The sequence below is a fragment of the Parambassis ranga genome, chromosome 6, assembly GCF_900634625.1.
Source record: "Parambassis ranga chromosome 6, fParRan2.1, whole genome shotgun sequence".
NCBI lineage: Eukaryota > Metazoa > Chordata > Actinopteri > Ambassidae > Parambassis > Parambassis ranga.
Genome location: NC_041027.1, coordinates 14,206,846 through 14,222,608, shown reverse-complemented (window position 1 = coordinate 14,222,608; position 15,763 = coordinate 14,206,846). Strand labels below are relative to the sequence as shown.

At 46.8% G+C, this 15,763-nt stretch overlaps 1 protein-coding gene across 1 annotated transcript in view; it reads right to left on the bottom strand.

Moving 5' to 3' along the window:
• LOC114437853 (ectonucleotide pyrophosphatase/phosphodiesterase family member 7-like) overlaps positions 1-15,763 on the bottom strand; it is a 46,362-nt gene that overhangs the window by 1,921 nt on the left and 28,678 nt on the right. Inside the window, exons 4-6 of the mRNA XM_028408786.1 lie at positions 1,474-1,524; positions 900-991; positions 53-184 (exon numbers count right to left, since the gene is read on the bottom strand). Coding sequence (XP_028264587.1) covers positions 53-184; positions 900-991; positions 1,474-1,524 — 275 coding nt within the window. The remainder of the gene's footprint in view (positions 1-52; positions 185-899; positions 992-1,473; positions 1,525-15,763) is intronic.

Genomic DNA, 15,763 nt, shown 5'->3' with positions numbered 1-15,763 from the left:
CATCAAACCTTCTGGATCTTTCTGTGATGACTGATTGAATGAAGCCCTGAACCTGTGAGCAGGGTGAAGTGCGTGGGGCTGGTGATGGTGAGGAAAGGCGGGGTGACGTATCGCGCCTTCACTCCATCCCGGGCCATCTGGTCCAGGTTTGGGGTGTCCACGTCTTGGTCGTAGTCCCATCTGAAACCATCGAAGGAGATGAGTAGTAGCTTGTTCTTGGTGGGCCGGCGGCCCGAGGTGCCCCGCGGTGCCGCAGCCGCAGAGGGGACGCTGCCGATGAGGCAGAGCACGGAGAGGTGGATCAGCAGCATTATACAGCTTATCTGCTCAAACAGAGCGGTGCAGCAGGGCAGACTGTATAAGTGCTCCTCTGTTACCTGAGAATCACATGATCTGAGATAACAGCAGATGTTATCTCTGCTCACGCCCACTGAAGATGCTCCATCTTATCAGGTTGTAACTATAACTCTGTCACAGGTTGTACTGTTATCACATCATTATACTGTTGTATTATCTGATATGAAGGTTATTGTAATACACCTCTGCATTTGTAGGGACCTTTAGGTTTTTTGGGGGGGGGGGGGGGGGTCCTTCTGCTGGTCACATCACAAACCTTCATGAGAGCTCAGCTAAGTTCTTGGGACGGTTCAGGAGGCCAGGAGGAAGCTGCTAGTCATCTGTTACCCGGTGACCACAGAGAGCCGGGCAGGCTGCACTGCTGCCTTCTCTGGAGGACCACCACCACCACCATCATCAAAGACTCCACCCCCTCAGGACACCACAGGTCAGCCAAGACAAAGACCACCAAAGACACTGTCCTACTCCCACACGCCTGTACTTTTTACAGACGTAGATCATAGATCAACCATCAGTCATTTACACTTTTATATTCACTCACCTTCTTGTTCCAAATGACTCCTCTTCCTGCAGGACCTCCTCCACAGAGCAGTGTCCATCACAGACCTTCTCTTCAGCCTTCTGTTGGTGGAGTCTGCTGGGATTCAGCAGCATAAACCTGACGTTTAAATATCTGATTCAGCTCTGACTAAGTGCACAGTCTTCAGTCTTCTGTCTCCTGATAGTCTCCTAACTTAGTTCTGGGTTATTTACCTGGTTCATACTGACACAGTCATATATAATTGATATTAATTGGATATCCTGTGACTGTCTGACGCTCTCCTGGCCTCAGCTGTGCTCCTCCATCACTTTCCCAGCCCTATGTCGCCCCCTGCTGCACACCAGCTGTAACAGCCACACTTGAACAGCATGTGTGTTTGGTGTGTGTGTGTGTGTGTGTGTGTTTGTTGCCATACGTTCACATCTCCTGAGATTGTAATTACAAGCTGCGTGAGGAGCCAGCGCCGGTCATCTGTAACCTCTGCTAGCCTTAGCGCTGTAATGTCTCTGTTTTACTGCTGCCACATATTCCGCTGGTCCTTCTCCTGCTTTGTAAGCCCTGAGCAGTTTAATTACCTGCAATTAAGATCCAGCTCGTTAGGCGAGGTTAGGGACAGAATGCCAAGCAGTCAGAAAGGGGAGGAAGAGGGATCTGCAGGTACAGAGGTCCAGAAATGTTCCGAAATGTAGCATCTTTTCATGGCTGCATTTTTGGAGAGCAGCATGTTGTGTAAGCATGGAATTTAGTTTGTTGTGAAAGAGAGTGTGTGTGTGTGTGATGGCAGCACTGTCGGCGTAGTCTCTGCAGCGGTGACAGTGATGTATGGGTAATTTAAAAAGTCGTTCTTTTCCACGGAGCGGTCTGCAGTCAGGCCAGCCAACCGCAGCCCATTCTCCTGCAGCGCCGAGAAAACTCATCTACATCCACTACAGCACACACACACACACAAAGGAGTAACACACACACACACACACACACACATAAAGGAGTAACACACACACACACACACATAAAGGAGTAACACACACACATATAAAGGAGTAACACACACACACACACACACATAAAGGAGTAACACACACACACACACACATAAAGGAGTAACACACACACACACACAAAGGAGTAACACACACAAAGGAGTAACACACACACACACACACACACACACAAAGGAGTAACACACACACACACACACACACACACAAAGGAGTAACACACACACACACACACATAAAGGAGTAACACACACACACACACACACACAAAGGAGTAACACACACACACACACACACACACACAAAGGAGTAACACACACACACACACACATAAAGGAGTAACACACACACACACACACAAAGGAGTAACACACACACACACACACATAAAGGAGTAACACACACACACACACACATAAAGGAGTAACACACACACACACACACACAAAGGAGTAACACACACACACACACACAAAGGAGTAACACACACACACACACACACACATAAAGGAGTAACACACACACACACACACACACACACACACACGTTGTGTTTTTAAATGTTTCGTATGTGACCTCAGACCTGAGCACCATCTGACCTGGACGCCGCTCAAGCTGCTTGTTTGCTCTGTGTTTCAGTCCATCACTGAGGGGGATGTGTGTGCAGCTGTGTGTGTGTAGATGGCGCCATATGATTGTAAGGGACTGGCTGCAAGTCTAGACAAACACAGCAGACTGCTTCCCTCTCTTACAAACACAAAAAGACAATATTTAATCAAAATATTAAAGGGCCATTTGTCAGAAACCCAGAGCTCTCCACGCTGCTGGTGGACATAATGAAAGAGCTCCTGCTGCTGCGTTTGTGGGACCAAGTCCATAAATGGCTTCAGAAATGTTAAAAAATGACAAATAAAATTCAAAGTTATGAATGATTGGAATCAATTTCAGTTTTTCCCCATGTGAATATATACAACTGGAATGACGTTCATCCATATTTAGCTAAATATGACCCAGAACATGAGCAGATTATGTCACGGAAATAGAGAAAAAGACGGATGATGTGCAGCCAGGCCGACCCGGCGAGCACATGGTTAACTCTGATGTTATTTACAAGCAGGACGGCTGACAGCTGTGTGTGTGTGTGTGTGAGCTCAGAGCGGGTCAAGTACCCCCTGTTGGTCTGCTGGTTTAACAGAACAGTAAAATCCTCTCAGCCATAGGTGCTGTGATGAATACCAGCCGGGTTGGTTTGGAGTGATTGCGGCTCGTTGGCAGGCCTGATCAGCAGAGCTTACAGAGACGCCCTCAGAACACAGTTTCCCAGAAGGCTGTGGGAAAATCTACAACTGGGATCCAGAAGGATTTAACCATACAGAATCAGAGGACCAACATGTATACAAAGGAGTTTTCAGCGCTTCACTCAGTGGGCCACAGACACACAGCTGAACGCACTGTGAGATACGATCAGCAGGTCAATTCAACAGAGAGCGTTAAATAAAAAAACTATTTCAGAGAACTGTCACGGTCGCCTGTTTGCACTGATTATTAGCCGAGTTCAGATGTGAAGGATTCACCTGATGGACGCTGTGCTGCAGCCCTCCTTTGAGGGCCGCGGCCTCTTCACTGACGTTTCTTACAGGTTACTATGACTTTATTCAGTCACCAGTTTGTGAGCTTGAAGTTTCCCTCACACACACACACACACTCTCTCAAACACAGCCGCTTGGTCTAGTCTTAGTATTGAGTGGAGATGTGAGCCTCACGGCTCCTCTGCAATCTACTGACATTGATCTGAGAGAAAGATCAAACTCGGGCCAGACACTCCCAGGAATCCTGCTTTTCATTAACCGTGTGTGTGTGTGTGTGTGTGTTGTAGGAGGTGCGTGGTCGTGCACCGCGCTGGGATTCTTTCAAACATATGTAAATATTTTACAGTACAAACTGCTTTTGGTTATATTCCTGCAGAGCGTGTGCATCAGAGCGTGACGGGCCTCTCTCTCTTTCTCTGTCACATGTGTGTGTGTGTGTGTGTGTGTGTGTGTGTGTGTTCCTGAGTGGCACCACCAAACCTGATAGTGTATTGGACCTAGAGAGACGGGCAGGCAATCAGACTCCATCCAGATGACCCAAAGCCAGCAGCGTCTCCTTGTTTTATCAGTTAAAGGACAGATGGGGTGGCTCAGACTCGGCAGCAGCGCTGTGGATGAACATAAGACACTTAACATGGGAGGCTAGTTATCTTTTGATGATTTGAAAATCAGAGAGAAGACCAACTTCAAAAAGACATTTCAGAATATTTTGACCTGTTGCTTCAAAGTGATGTCTGACTCTGAATATAAGCAGCTTTAACATCGTTCTCGACCATCGAACAAACTGCATGGAGTCAAGAACTTTTGCATCCAAACCCGTCAGTGAAGATCAGAGAGAGAGATGAAGAAGAACAGAGTGGAAAAAGTCCTTGTTTAGAAGTCAAACAACGAGCAGTTCACAGAGCGATGATCACATCAAAAATGATAGTAAAGTTTTAAAACAGAAGACTTCTGGTCTCAGGCAGCAATAATGTAGCTCTCAGCGCAAGTTCAATCAGGAAGACTCTGTTTCCCATCATTCCCTTCATCCCTATCCGCTTCCTAATCTTTTCTCCTTCTCACTCCTCTGCTCCCCCTCTCTTCCGCTCTCTAAGGCCCCGTTCACACTGGAGAAAGTCATTCCAGCTAGAGTAGGATTGAGCCCAGACAGCCTTTAAGGTGGATGCGTTCAGACCTATTTTCAAATCTGGCTAGCACACACTTGTGTCCGCACTCAATCCGGCTTCATCCAGCATGTTTGCTGTCCTCCAAACCACTAGGTGGCGCCTCGTAATATGGCTAATAATGTGGCTAGCCGGATTCGCTAGCCACATTTGCGTTCACACCTGAGCCACATTTGAGCCAATCCTGCTAGATCCACCTCTCGAGGGTGGATCTAGCCGGATTGGAGGTCTTCACACTCGGAAAAAAACACATCTGGATTGATCTGGATGCGGCCAAATCCTGCTTAAGCCACATTTTTTTCCCCAGTGTGAACGGGGCCTTAGTCAGGTGCTTAATAGATAGCACCTCCCTCTCCAATCAGCTGTCACCTTCTGTCCCTCTCCCAACCAATCACAGCTTAGCACCGAATTTAAATCAGTCTCCATCTCCTCTCCAGCTGCCTTCTGATCGAACCTGGCAACCCTGGGGGGGGTTCTGTTCAGTGGTCTCCCCTCCTGCGGTTTCTCCCTCCTTTCGGATGTGGTCTCCACGACGGGGTCTAGGACGCCAACGCACATTCATAAATTTATACACAATAAATCTTTCTCATTCAGTTCGCTGAGTCTCTCATGCCTGAAATAAACACATGTTGTGTCTTTGTCATGTGACTTTTCTATATAATATATGATGGGATGAGCCGGGAGGTCTGACTACAGCAGCCAGGGTGAGGACGCTCACAGCTGCCCGGCGTGTTGGGTTAAAGTGTGTGTACAGTGGTAGTTCCCTCTCTCTCTCTCTCTCTCTCTCTCCCACACACACACACACACACACACACCTTTTCTGCCTTTGAGTTAGAGATGATTTTCGAGGCGGTGGAGAGAGAGCTCAGCCTGATGTCCGACTCTTTCATATCAGAGGGAAAAAAACGAAGCGATTGATTTTCTGTCTCTCTCTCTCTGCTGGGAATATTAAAACAGACAGTTTCACACTCGTTCCTCCATCACCACCATCACCACCTTCCTCTTCCTCTCTCCTCACCTGACCTCATGACTTCTATACTCCCAAATGTTTCCTTGTTTTTTTAATGACCTCCTCCATCACTGCATCTTCTTGTTTCAGAAGATGGTTGATGGACAGCAGGCCTCCTCCTCCTCCTCCTCCTCCTCCTGCTGAGGAAGAAGGCGGCTTTTATACAAGGATTGCAGGTAAAGAGGCATAGATATGACTATTTGAAGGAGGAGGAGGAAGGAAAGAGGCTGCCGCTTCCTTCATAGCCTCAGGCAGTAGTCTGTCAAATGTGGTACTCCAAAGCAGAGATTCAGCTTTCCCTCCCAGCATTTGGCTTCACATACATGCTGATCTGAAGAGACGGGAGGGTGAGGTGTGTGTGTGTGTGTGTACTCCTGTTGAATCCCTTTGAGTTTTAAGGCTCAAGAATTTGTGGAAGACATCTACATTCATTTGCTACATTCTACAGCTGAGAGCTCGCAGACAGATCAGCAGACCTCGGCCTGTTAATGCTGCTGGTACTGATGTAGCTGTTTTATTTCGGAAGCTTACGTTACACACGACAGTCTTCCTGTTCCATGATTCTTCCACCCTGACAGGATCCACACAGCTCCTGACTCACAGCATCATACTGCCACCGCCATGTCTGACTGTATGAAGCCTGTTCTTTGGGTTCTAGCCTCTCCTTTCTGTCTCCACATGAAGACAACATCTCTGTGAGCACAGAGCTCGAGTTTAGCTTCATCTGACCAAATGACTTCCAGTCTGTGAGCTCTGTCTCCAGGTGGTCTCTAGCAGCCTTCAGTCTGGTCTGGTCTGTCTCCAGGTGGTCTCTAGCAGACTTCAGTCTGGTCTGGTCTGTCTCCAGGTGGTCTCTAGCAGACTTCAGTCTGGTCTGGTCTGTCTCCAGGTGGTCTCTAGCAGACTTCAGTCTGGTCTGTCTCCAGGTGGTCTCCAGCAGACTTCAGTCTGGTCTGTCTCCAGGTGGTCTCCAGCAGACTTCAGTCTGGTCTGTCTCCAGGTGGTCTCCAGCAGACTTCAGTCTGGTCTGTCTCCAGGTGGTCTCTAGCAGCCTTCAGTCTTGGAGGTTTGGAGGGGTCTTCTCTGCAGTTAAATCCTTCACTTCTTCTCTTCCTGTCCTGTTCTCTTTGACGCTCTTTGACTTTCCTGATGAAAACCTCTCGGTCCTTGAAGCACTTTGATAAACTTGTCCATCCTTCTCCTGCTTTGCAGACATTAATAATCCTTTTGTGTCACCTCTTGGTGGCACACTTTTTATTTTTGACTGGCAGTCTGTGATACACGGCCGTATTAACCATCATTAACATGCATGGCTGGAATAGAAAACTATTAACAGGCTGAATGTTGATAGATGAGGATCACAGGGGTAGAACTATTTATTTTGGGTCCAGTGCTTTGTAAATCACAGAACGTCTGACTAATGAAGCTCCTGAGAGCTGATGAGATTTCCAGCCTTCCTATAGGGCCGACAGCATCATTAGAGCTGGAAGCTCACGTTGTGTGTGCACGTCTCTGCTGATTGCAGTTCTGCACAGTACGGCTGTAACTGTGTATCTGCTGGATTTCCATGTGCCTACTGACGTCCATGTTTTTGGTTCCTTGTCCAGACCATTGCACATAATATGTAAAGTCTAATGAAGGGTGAGGAGGTCAGGACAGTCAGGGTCTTCCACAGCAAACACACAGATTCATCATCTGAATCCTCGTCATACCCTCTAAACCTGCAACAAAGAGTTAATGAACAGACGTTTGGAAGTGTCAGGGACGTTTTCCACCCTTAGACCTAAAACCAGACCAGCTGAACTGCACATTGTGTCAAAGAAATCTACATTAAAACCACTTGATTGGGTTTAGACAGACTTTTGAATCATAAATCAATGTGATGGTCGTAGGTGCAGGAGACGCTCTCTGTTCTCTGTCTTTGCATGTGTGAAAGATTACGAACTTTCTAATCCATCACACACTCAAAGTCAGCCTCAAGGGCTTCCATATCCTGCATTCAGCTGACAAAACCAGAGCGCCAATTCTTATTCACAAGCTGCCAGTTCTACTCTTCAGAACTCCGGCTAGCCTTAGCTCCTTTGCTCAAGGTTGTTGTGGGTCCTGCCTGACAGAAACACAATCCTCAGTAACTGTTTCAAATGATGCCACATCCCTGCCGACACTCCAACAACTTTTCTTCTTTCTTCTGTTGTGTTGTACTTTTATTCCCTCCTCGCTCTGTTCTTCTGTAAATTGTTTTTTTTTCGGTGGGGCCACAGTTTCTCCTTGAGCTTGTCATTGGTTTTCCCATTAAAAGCATCTTATGATAAAGTTTGGTCTGTGCAGAGGGGACGGCCTGCTCAGGCCCGCTAGTTTGTCTCTGAGAGTGAACGTGTGTGTGTCTGTGAGTGTGTGTGTGAAAAGTTTGTCTCCATTACATTCCCTGAAGTTTTGTTGGAGTTGTGTTGAATGTGCAGGAAGTATCTGCAGAGAGAGAGCAAGCGACAGCCTTCAGTGACGACGACACGAAACCCACGCAGAAGATAAAACCTGCAGTTCCGTGGGTGTCCACTTGAGGGCTGGCTCCCACAGGAAGTAGAAATGGAATACAGAAAAGATCTCTGTGTGTGTGTGTGTGCTCTTCATTCAGTCCTGCCTGTCAGAATTGTGCTTTAATTGTGCGCCAGCACCAAGTTTATCAGTTGTTATGGAAACAGCAGCTGAGGCTGAACTGTCAGGTTTTTCTAAGTGTGCATAAATTCAGCTCATTCTTAGTCCATCTTTACTTAACTGATCTCTGCCTGTGAAGTCTGCCAACACACACACACACACAGGTCATTTTGTGTGTCTTATCCTGCCACCTCCTGGGTTATTGATACACACTTATTGTGTAGCCAGCCGTTGTGAATTGTGGGTAAATCCTGGCGGAACGTCCGGGTGGCTACATCATTTTTCTTGATGACAGCTCACATAGAAGCTGTCTTGTTCCTCGTTTCTGAGTGTGTGTGTGTGTTTTGTGTACGTACCATCTCTGTGTTTTGTCTTGCCTTTCCATTAATCTGCATTAGTGAAATGTGTGATTAGTTCTGAATGAAGGGAGACGAATTGTTACGTCTAATTTCTGCATCAGATAGCATTCAGCTTCTCTAACTGTGAACCACAGGCGCTGTTGGAATCTCAATCTGCTGTCATGAAAAGGGTCATATCTGAGCACCAACTTAATTTTCTGACTCAGTGCTTCAGGTTTCAATGGTGTAGACGGGGTGGTGGTGTTGGTTGGAGGGTTGCAGACAAGGATCCAGCTGAATGGTAGAACACAGAAATCACACAGTGTATGTGGTGGTTCAGAGTTCAAGCTATATTCATCATATAGAACTACACATTCCATTACGTCTCTTAAAACCTTGAAGCAGCAGAAAAGCACAGCGGGTGGGTGGAAAAAAGTGAACTTAGAGTCACCAACATTAGACAATAGAAGAAGAAAAAATATTTCTGCCGCTGCATTCAGATGGTTGCCTCAGAATCCTGCTGCTGCTTTAGCTACAGTGGTGTTGGGGAGATTTTCTTGGCACACTTTGGACCCCTCATTACCAACCCAGTGAGGTTTAAAGGCCAAGAGATGGCGTTTAAATGAAAAAAAAGTGTGGGACCTAAAATAGAGCCTTGGGGTACACCACAAGTCATTCTATAATTTGTCCTCAGTCCAACCTCCGATTAATGTTTGATTCAGCCCAAAAGCTTTGAACCACACATCCAGTCCTGCAGAAATATAAACTGCTAGACTTAAAATGCTTTCATATCTACACCTGAAAAGACTCCATATTTTGAACTGAATGTATTTTTTGTACTAATCACTTCTGGAACAGACCTCTTGACCCCACATGAGCCAGGCCACAGCCTTAGATCCTCAGGTGTGGTTCCAAAGTCAAGTCACATCTTTCAGTTGTTGGAGGCAGAATCACTGCAAACCTTCGACCAGGAGACCCAAATTGCATCGTTTCAGGTGCAATATTCACAATTTAGGTTCTACTGCACTTTTATTTCATCATAAAGTGCTATTGCTAGGCTAAAAGATGCCGTTTGTAAAAATGGTTACTGATATGAGATGAATGCAGGATGTTTGTCATCGTTGTGTACAGCATGAGTGTTTGTCTCTAAACATTTTAACATCTGATGTGCAGCAGCCCCCCCCCCCTCCTCCTCTGACAATCCATGAATCACATTAGCCAGGACCCCTTCTCCGGGGCGGCGGCGGCGGCGGCCCTGAGCTGGGCACCGGGGACACATTTCATGGTGACACACAGCTCATTAGATCACAGAGGTCAGACACTTTGCGCTCATTACCGGCCACTTCACTGCCGTAATGGACACTGGGGCGTTTGCAGGGTGAGTGGGTGAGGGCAGCTGAGGGGGGAGGGGGGAGGAGGGAGGAGGGGTAGAGATGTGTGGCTCCTCACAAAGTCTGCTGCCGCGGAGCGTACCGATGGGAGTGCTGGAGCTGTCTGAGGTGTGATTGGACAGTGACCTTGACGTGGTTGTTGGCATTTTAGGGAGGAAAGTGAGATTAATACAGAGCTGTTAATGTTTGTGCCCTCCATAGATCTCCGTCTCTGCCCCCCCACCCCAACCTCCCAACCTCCCAACCTCCCAACCTCCCCCCAAATATCCACTCCGTTCAGAAACACTCGGCTCACAGGTACAAACAAAAGCAGCTTTGCTTCAGTTCAGGATTTGTTGAGTATAAAGTTAACTAACTCGGCTAATTAACCTCAGAGAGCAGCAGTGGTTGGCTGCTGAGGGCCGGGTGTGGTGATTTATGATTGGCCAGTGAGGGATCCGGCAGTGATCCATCATGGCTGGAGATGGAGATCATTGAGATGAATGTATCTGCTGTGGATTCACTCATTATCTGAGCGCCAGGATTTATGCCCGACCCTTCATCTTCAATTACACCAGCACTTGCACACCATCAACGTTTGCGCGGGGCCGTGATGAATTATCATCAGCGGGGGGATTTCTAATTGCTGTTCTCGGTTTATTAAAGATTGTTGATGAGAGGAAGTTTTCGTGGGGCCACGTTGGCGTTAAACATTGTTTGTGTTTCTCTTCTTTCTGCCTTCCTGCGTTCAGTGGCGGCTTTTAGATTTATTCTCTGTCGTCAGGCTTAACGAGGGAATCCTCCTGGTAGCTGTGATGCTAGCATTTGCAGTGACCAGATGTTTGCACATTTACTCTGAACTATGAGGAAGAAATGTTATTATAACCCACATTCTTTTTTGTGGTGCCGCAATCCAACAGATTTGTTGTGTTTTTTTGATCCCACATGGTTTCGTTGCTGACCACAGCTGTCCTGTTTTGATTTATTGTCCAGTGTCAGATTTCACACACTGATAGCTCCACAAACACAAGATGGATGTGTCAGATGTGGTCAGAGAACATTAATCATGGCAAACAGACCTGTTTCAGAGAAGTGACATTCATGCTCATCCCAGCGTGGGACAGTTTCAGATATATCTCACGTGAGAAGTCGCAAAAGGTCCACGTCAGGTCAGTCTTCTTCTTTGTCAACCCGCTCTCATGAATCTGTGCACATATAAGCAGCTGTTTTATTGTAGAGGTAAGAGGGGCTGTGGGTGGTTCCAACCCCAGACCTTCATCCAGCAGTCCCAGGGTCAGGTCCACTCATGGAACTGCTTTAGGCCCCGTTCACACTGTAGAAAGTCATTCCAGCTAGAGTAGGATTGAGCCCAGACAGCCTTTAAGCTGGATGCGTTCAGACTTATTTTCAAATCTGGCTAGCACACACTTGTGTCCACATTCAATCTGGCTTCATCCAGCGTGTTTGCTGTCCTCCAAACCACTAGGTGGTGCCTCGTAATATACAGAGTCCGTTCGCGCCGCGGTAGGGTGTGCGCATGCCTCATGCGGTTTTTTTGTCCCGTGTCGCACCCCGTGAACCAGAAGTAGCACATCGCTAACCAGAAGTAGCATGTCGCTAACCGGAAGTAGCATGTCGCTAGCCGGATTCGCTAGCCACATTTGCGTTCACACCTGAGCCACATTTGAGCCAATTGAAATCAAACTGGATACGGCCGGATTCGAGGTGTTCACACAAAAAAAACATCTGGATAGGCCCGAATCCCGCTTTAGCCAGATTTTTTTCCCTAGTGTGAACGGGGTATTAATACATAATGACAAAGGTCTAAAGAATCCAAGAAGCAAAGTGGAGCGACAAAACAAGAGGAGACTAGCTTTTCAAAATAAAACAGGAAGTTCAACCAAGACAACACAAAATAAACCACAGACAAGACGAAGAAGAAAACCAGACCAGGGATCACAACATCGTCTATCTTCCATTTTCCACTCTGTAGCTACATTAACCCTTGTTGTTGACTCCAGAGATTAGAGGATTTAAAAAAAACTAAAGTATCCGTCTCACTGTCTGCTCTCAGCGTTAGCGTCCTTTAGCACCCCCCAAAATCCTGACATGTAGTCTTTGGACTTCTGCAGACTTTTGGTGTGATTTCTTCATTTTCTTGCTGCTCTGTGGAATCTGGTTTCAGCGATGTTCATCTGGCTCACTTCTTATTGATTTCCACCGCTTCCTCCAAGGCCACAGTGTGTGTAAAGGAAAAGACCTTGACGAGTCCCGGCTGGCTCCAGATTACATTGACTCTATAGGTGAAAGGCTGCCTGTGTACTCAGGTGTGTGTGTGTGTGTGTGTGTGTTACTCTGCATAGTGACATCTGAATATATCTTTAAACTTTGATGTTTGTATAATCTGCATTTGTTTCAGTGGTTGTCGCTCCTCTAATCCTCCAGACTGCAGGCCCAGTCAGTGAAGGGGAGGCAGCGTGTCAGGCCACAGAGTGAAAGGTGTTATTAATCAACGCCGCTATGACCGCACACACCAACAGTCAGCCCGGTTCAGCGCGCACACAGGTCTCTGGGACTGTTATAATGGGTATCACCTGGGGGCAAAAACATTGGTGACCTTTGTGAAGTGCTGCTGCACCCCTCATTCCGACCTCTTCCCCTGCTGCTGCCCTCGCCCCTCATGGACGGGCAGACCTTCACAGCTCCACGCCACATGATAGGCGATGACTTTTGTTCCACTGCACTTGGACTTTTCCTTTTTTATACAATGAAACGCTGTGTTTCTGAAGGCCTGACTATACATGTTCAGGTGACAAAGCCCTCTTTCTACCATGCTGATTATTACAAAGATGAAGACAGCCAGGCTGCCCTTTCTTAGCTTGTGGACATCCAACCCCCGCCAGTGTCTGCTGGCCTCCATGTTTCCATTAAGCATTTGTAAAGTCTGATAAAAGGTGATCAGGCCATGTGTTAGGTGGACTTGAGGTCAGGACAGACAGTTCCTCCACATCAAACTGGGAAGATCGAGTCTTTGAGCTTCTTTTGTGCAGACAAACACGCAAAGTTATCATTTAATCCTCTTTATCTGCTTTAAAGCTGCAACAATAATACCCCGTTCACACTGGGGAAAAAAACGTGGCTTAAGCAGGATTCAGCCACATCCTGATCAATCCAGATGTGTTTTTTTCTGAGTGTGAACACCTCGAATCCGGCTGTATCCAGTTTGATTTCAATTTGGCTCAAATGTGGCTCAGGTGTGAACGCAAATGTGGCGAGCGAATCCGGTTAGCAACATGCTACTTCCGGTTAGCAACATGCTAGTTCCGGTTCACGGGGAGCGACACGGGACAAAAAATAGCATGACGCATGCGCACACGCGGTCCTACCGCGGCATGAACGGACTCTGTATATTACGAGGCGCCACCTAGTGGTTTGGAGGACAGCAAACATGCTGGATGAAGCCGGATTGAGTGCGGACCAAGCGGCAACCTTCGGGGCTCAAAGTGGAAGCCCATGCGGAAGTGTCAAAACTTGTAATTCACGCTGCAACAGCTGAGGGTTGGCTCCAAAAGCGAGTAATTTCCCATAGACTCCCATGTTAAAATGGCCGACTTCACAGCAGAAATTAACATGTTTACGGCCTGGTACAAAAAACCACTCTGGTCTCAGATGATTCTCTTCTAGTGTCAATTGTAGGGGGGGTGAATTTGTTTACAACTCACTCGTTTCAATTGTATTCGGACTTAAAATTACGCCTAATTATGGGCGTTGCCGCTTGAGTGACAGACAGTTGACGTATCACAACGTGAGTTTCCTGCTCCCACGATCGCCCGCCCCCCTAAACCCTGCTCGTGCTCCCCCTTTTTGTCCATATTTGAGAGTTTTGGGGGACGTGACGCTGTCAACATGGCGGCGGTCATCACGTCCCGGAACCTCCCACCGAGCCTCAAAACGGCTCTTCAGAAACAAACGGGTGACGTCACGGAAGCTCTGTCCATAGTTTTTACTGTCAATAGTGCGGACACAAGTGTGTGCTAGCCAGATTTGAAAATAGGTCTGAACGCATCCAGCTTAAAGGCTGTCTGGGCTCAATCCTACTCTAGCTGGAATGACTTTCTCCAGTGTGAACGGGGCCTAAGTGACATTTTCAGGACATTTTCCACAGGTCTGTCCATAAAATGTCAGAACACACTGATATAATCAGTCAACAATGCAAACAATAATCTGAGACTGTATATAAAGATGGATGATGTGGCTCCGCCTCCAGCCATGAGGCCATGGGTGCTGCCATGTTGGAGAACGACACCAGAGGGGCAATCCAGATGGCCTCACTTTCAGGCAGCTGTCATGTCGTCCATCTTTATTTACAGTTTATGTTACAACAAAGAACCAAACCAAACCTGCACATGGCGTCCGTTCACTTCAGTCTGCAGAGGAGAGGGTGATGATCAGCATCACACAACACGTTTGATGTGTGAGTGCTGACAGCAGGGATCAAATCCAGGGCAGAGGTCAGGGATAAAAAACGCCTGTTTAATTCTCAGGCTGCCACACAGAGTTAATCAAAAGTCTGATAAATCACTTTGTAGATACACTTTTAATGCATTTCCACTCTGTTCTTTTTGCTGTGATTCTCAGTAGGAGATCAGCACACACAGAGGCTTACACACACACAGACAGACAGCAGGTCAGGGTCTGTTATGTAAGGTTAAGCAGGCATCAGTGCTCCGTCTCCCTGCAGCCTCATCTGAAGGCCTGCGGAGCACCTGCATCTACATAGCATGAATACGAATGGCTGACACCGTCTGCTGAGAGCTATTAGGACCAAGGCTGGCTGCGTGTAATCTGCACCGAAGGAGCGGTGATAGGAGGGCTGACCCGGGTTACAACAGTGTGGAGGTCAGCACACAGGTGGGATTAATGATGCCCTAATAAGAAATCCTGACTGTCCAGGATGTTCTGAACACATCTAATGAATAAAAAGATAATCTATACCTGATTTAGATGCATCTGTTCTTTTAATTCAGCGCAAACATTACGGCCATCACTGCAAATCCTTCCCCTGAGAGGAGCTGCCGCTCCATGTGTCCATTTTAGAGACACCTGTCCAATCCGGGATTAGGATAATCCAAAAAGTAATAATTGGTTTTACTTTGGTTTCCTCTTTTATTTTGAAATATTCAGAATCAGAAATTAATTAATTATTATTAATTAATTTTATTAATAAGGTCAAATAAAAACTAAATAAATGCTAAACAATAATAAACATTAAATGTAAATCCAATAATCAATATTGTTGTATTATTTCCGCATTGGCTTCATGTCTGAGCCCCGGATGTTGCCGCTTGTGTTGGTTAGTTTTTTTTTTTTACTTCCTGTTTTATTTTGGTAGTCACTTTCCTTGTGTGTTTGTACTTCCTGTCAGTTTCCCTCCTCTGATTGGCTGACTCTAACTGCGTGTCATCACGCTCACCTGCTGTATTGCGTGCCTGTTACCTCGCGTACAGATTGTTGTTTTGTTATATTTCGGTAACTTTTTAATAGTTTGACTGAAGTTTTGGGTTATTTTTGAGTTTTGTTTCTCTTGATTCTTTGTCTCGTGTCAACACCTGTTCAACAATGACGCCACGGAAAAGCTGCTCCTGACGGTTTAGAGGCTTTTTGGAGTTAGCATCACTGCGATGTTAGCATCAGGAGGAACTGTTGGTGGACTCTACAGCAGAGAAGGACCCGCTGGAGCACTGAC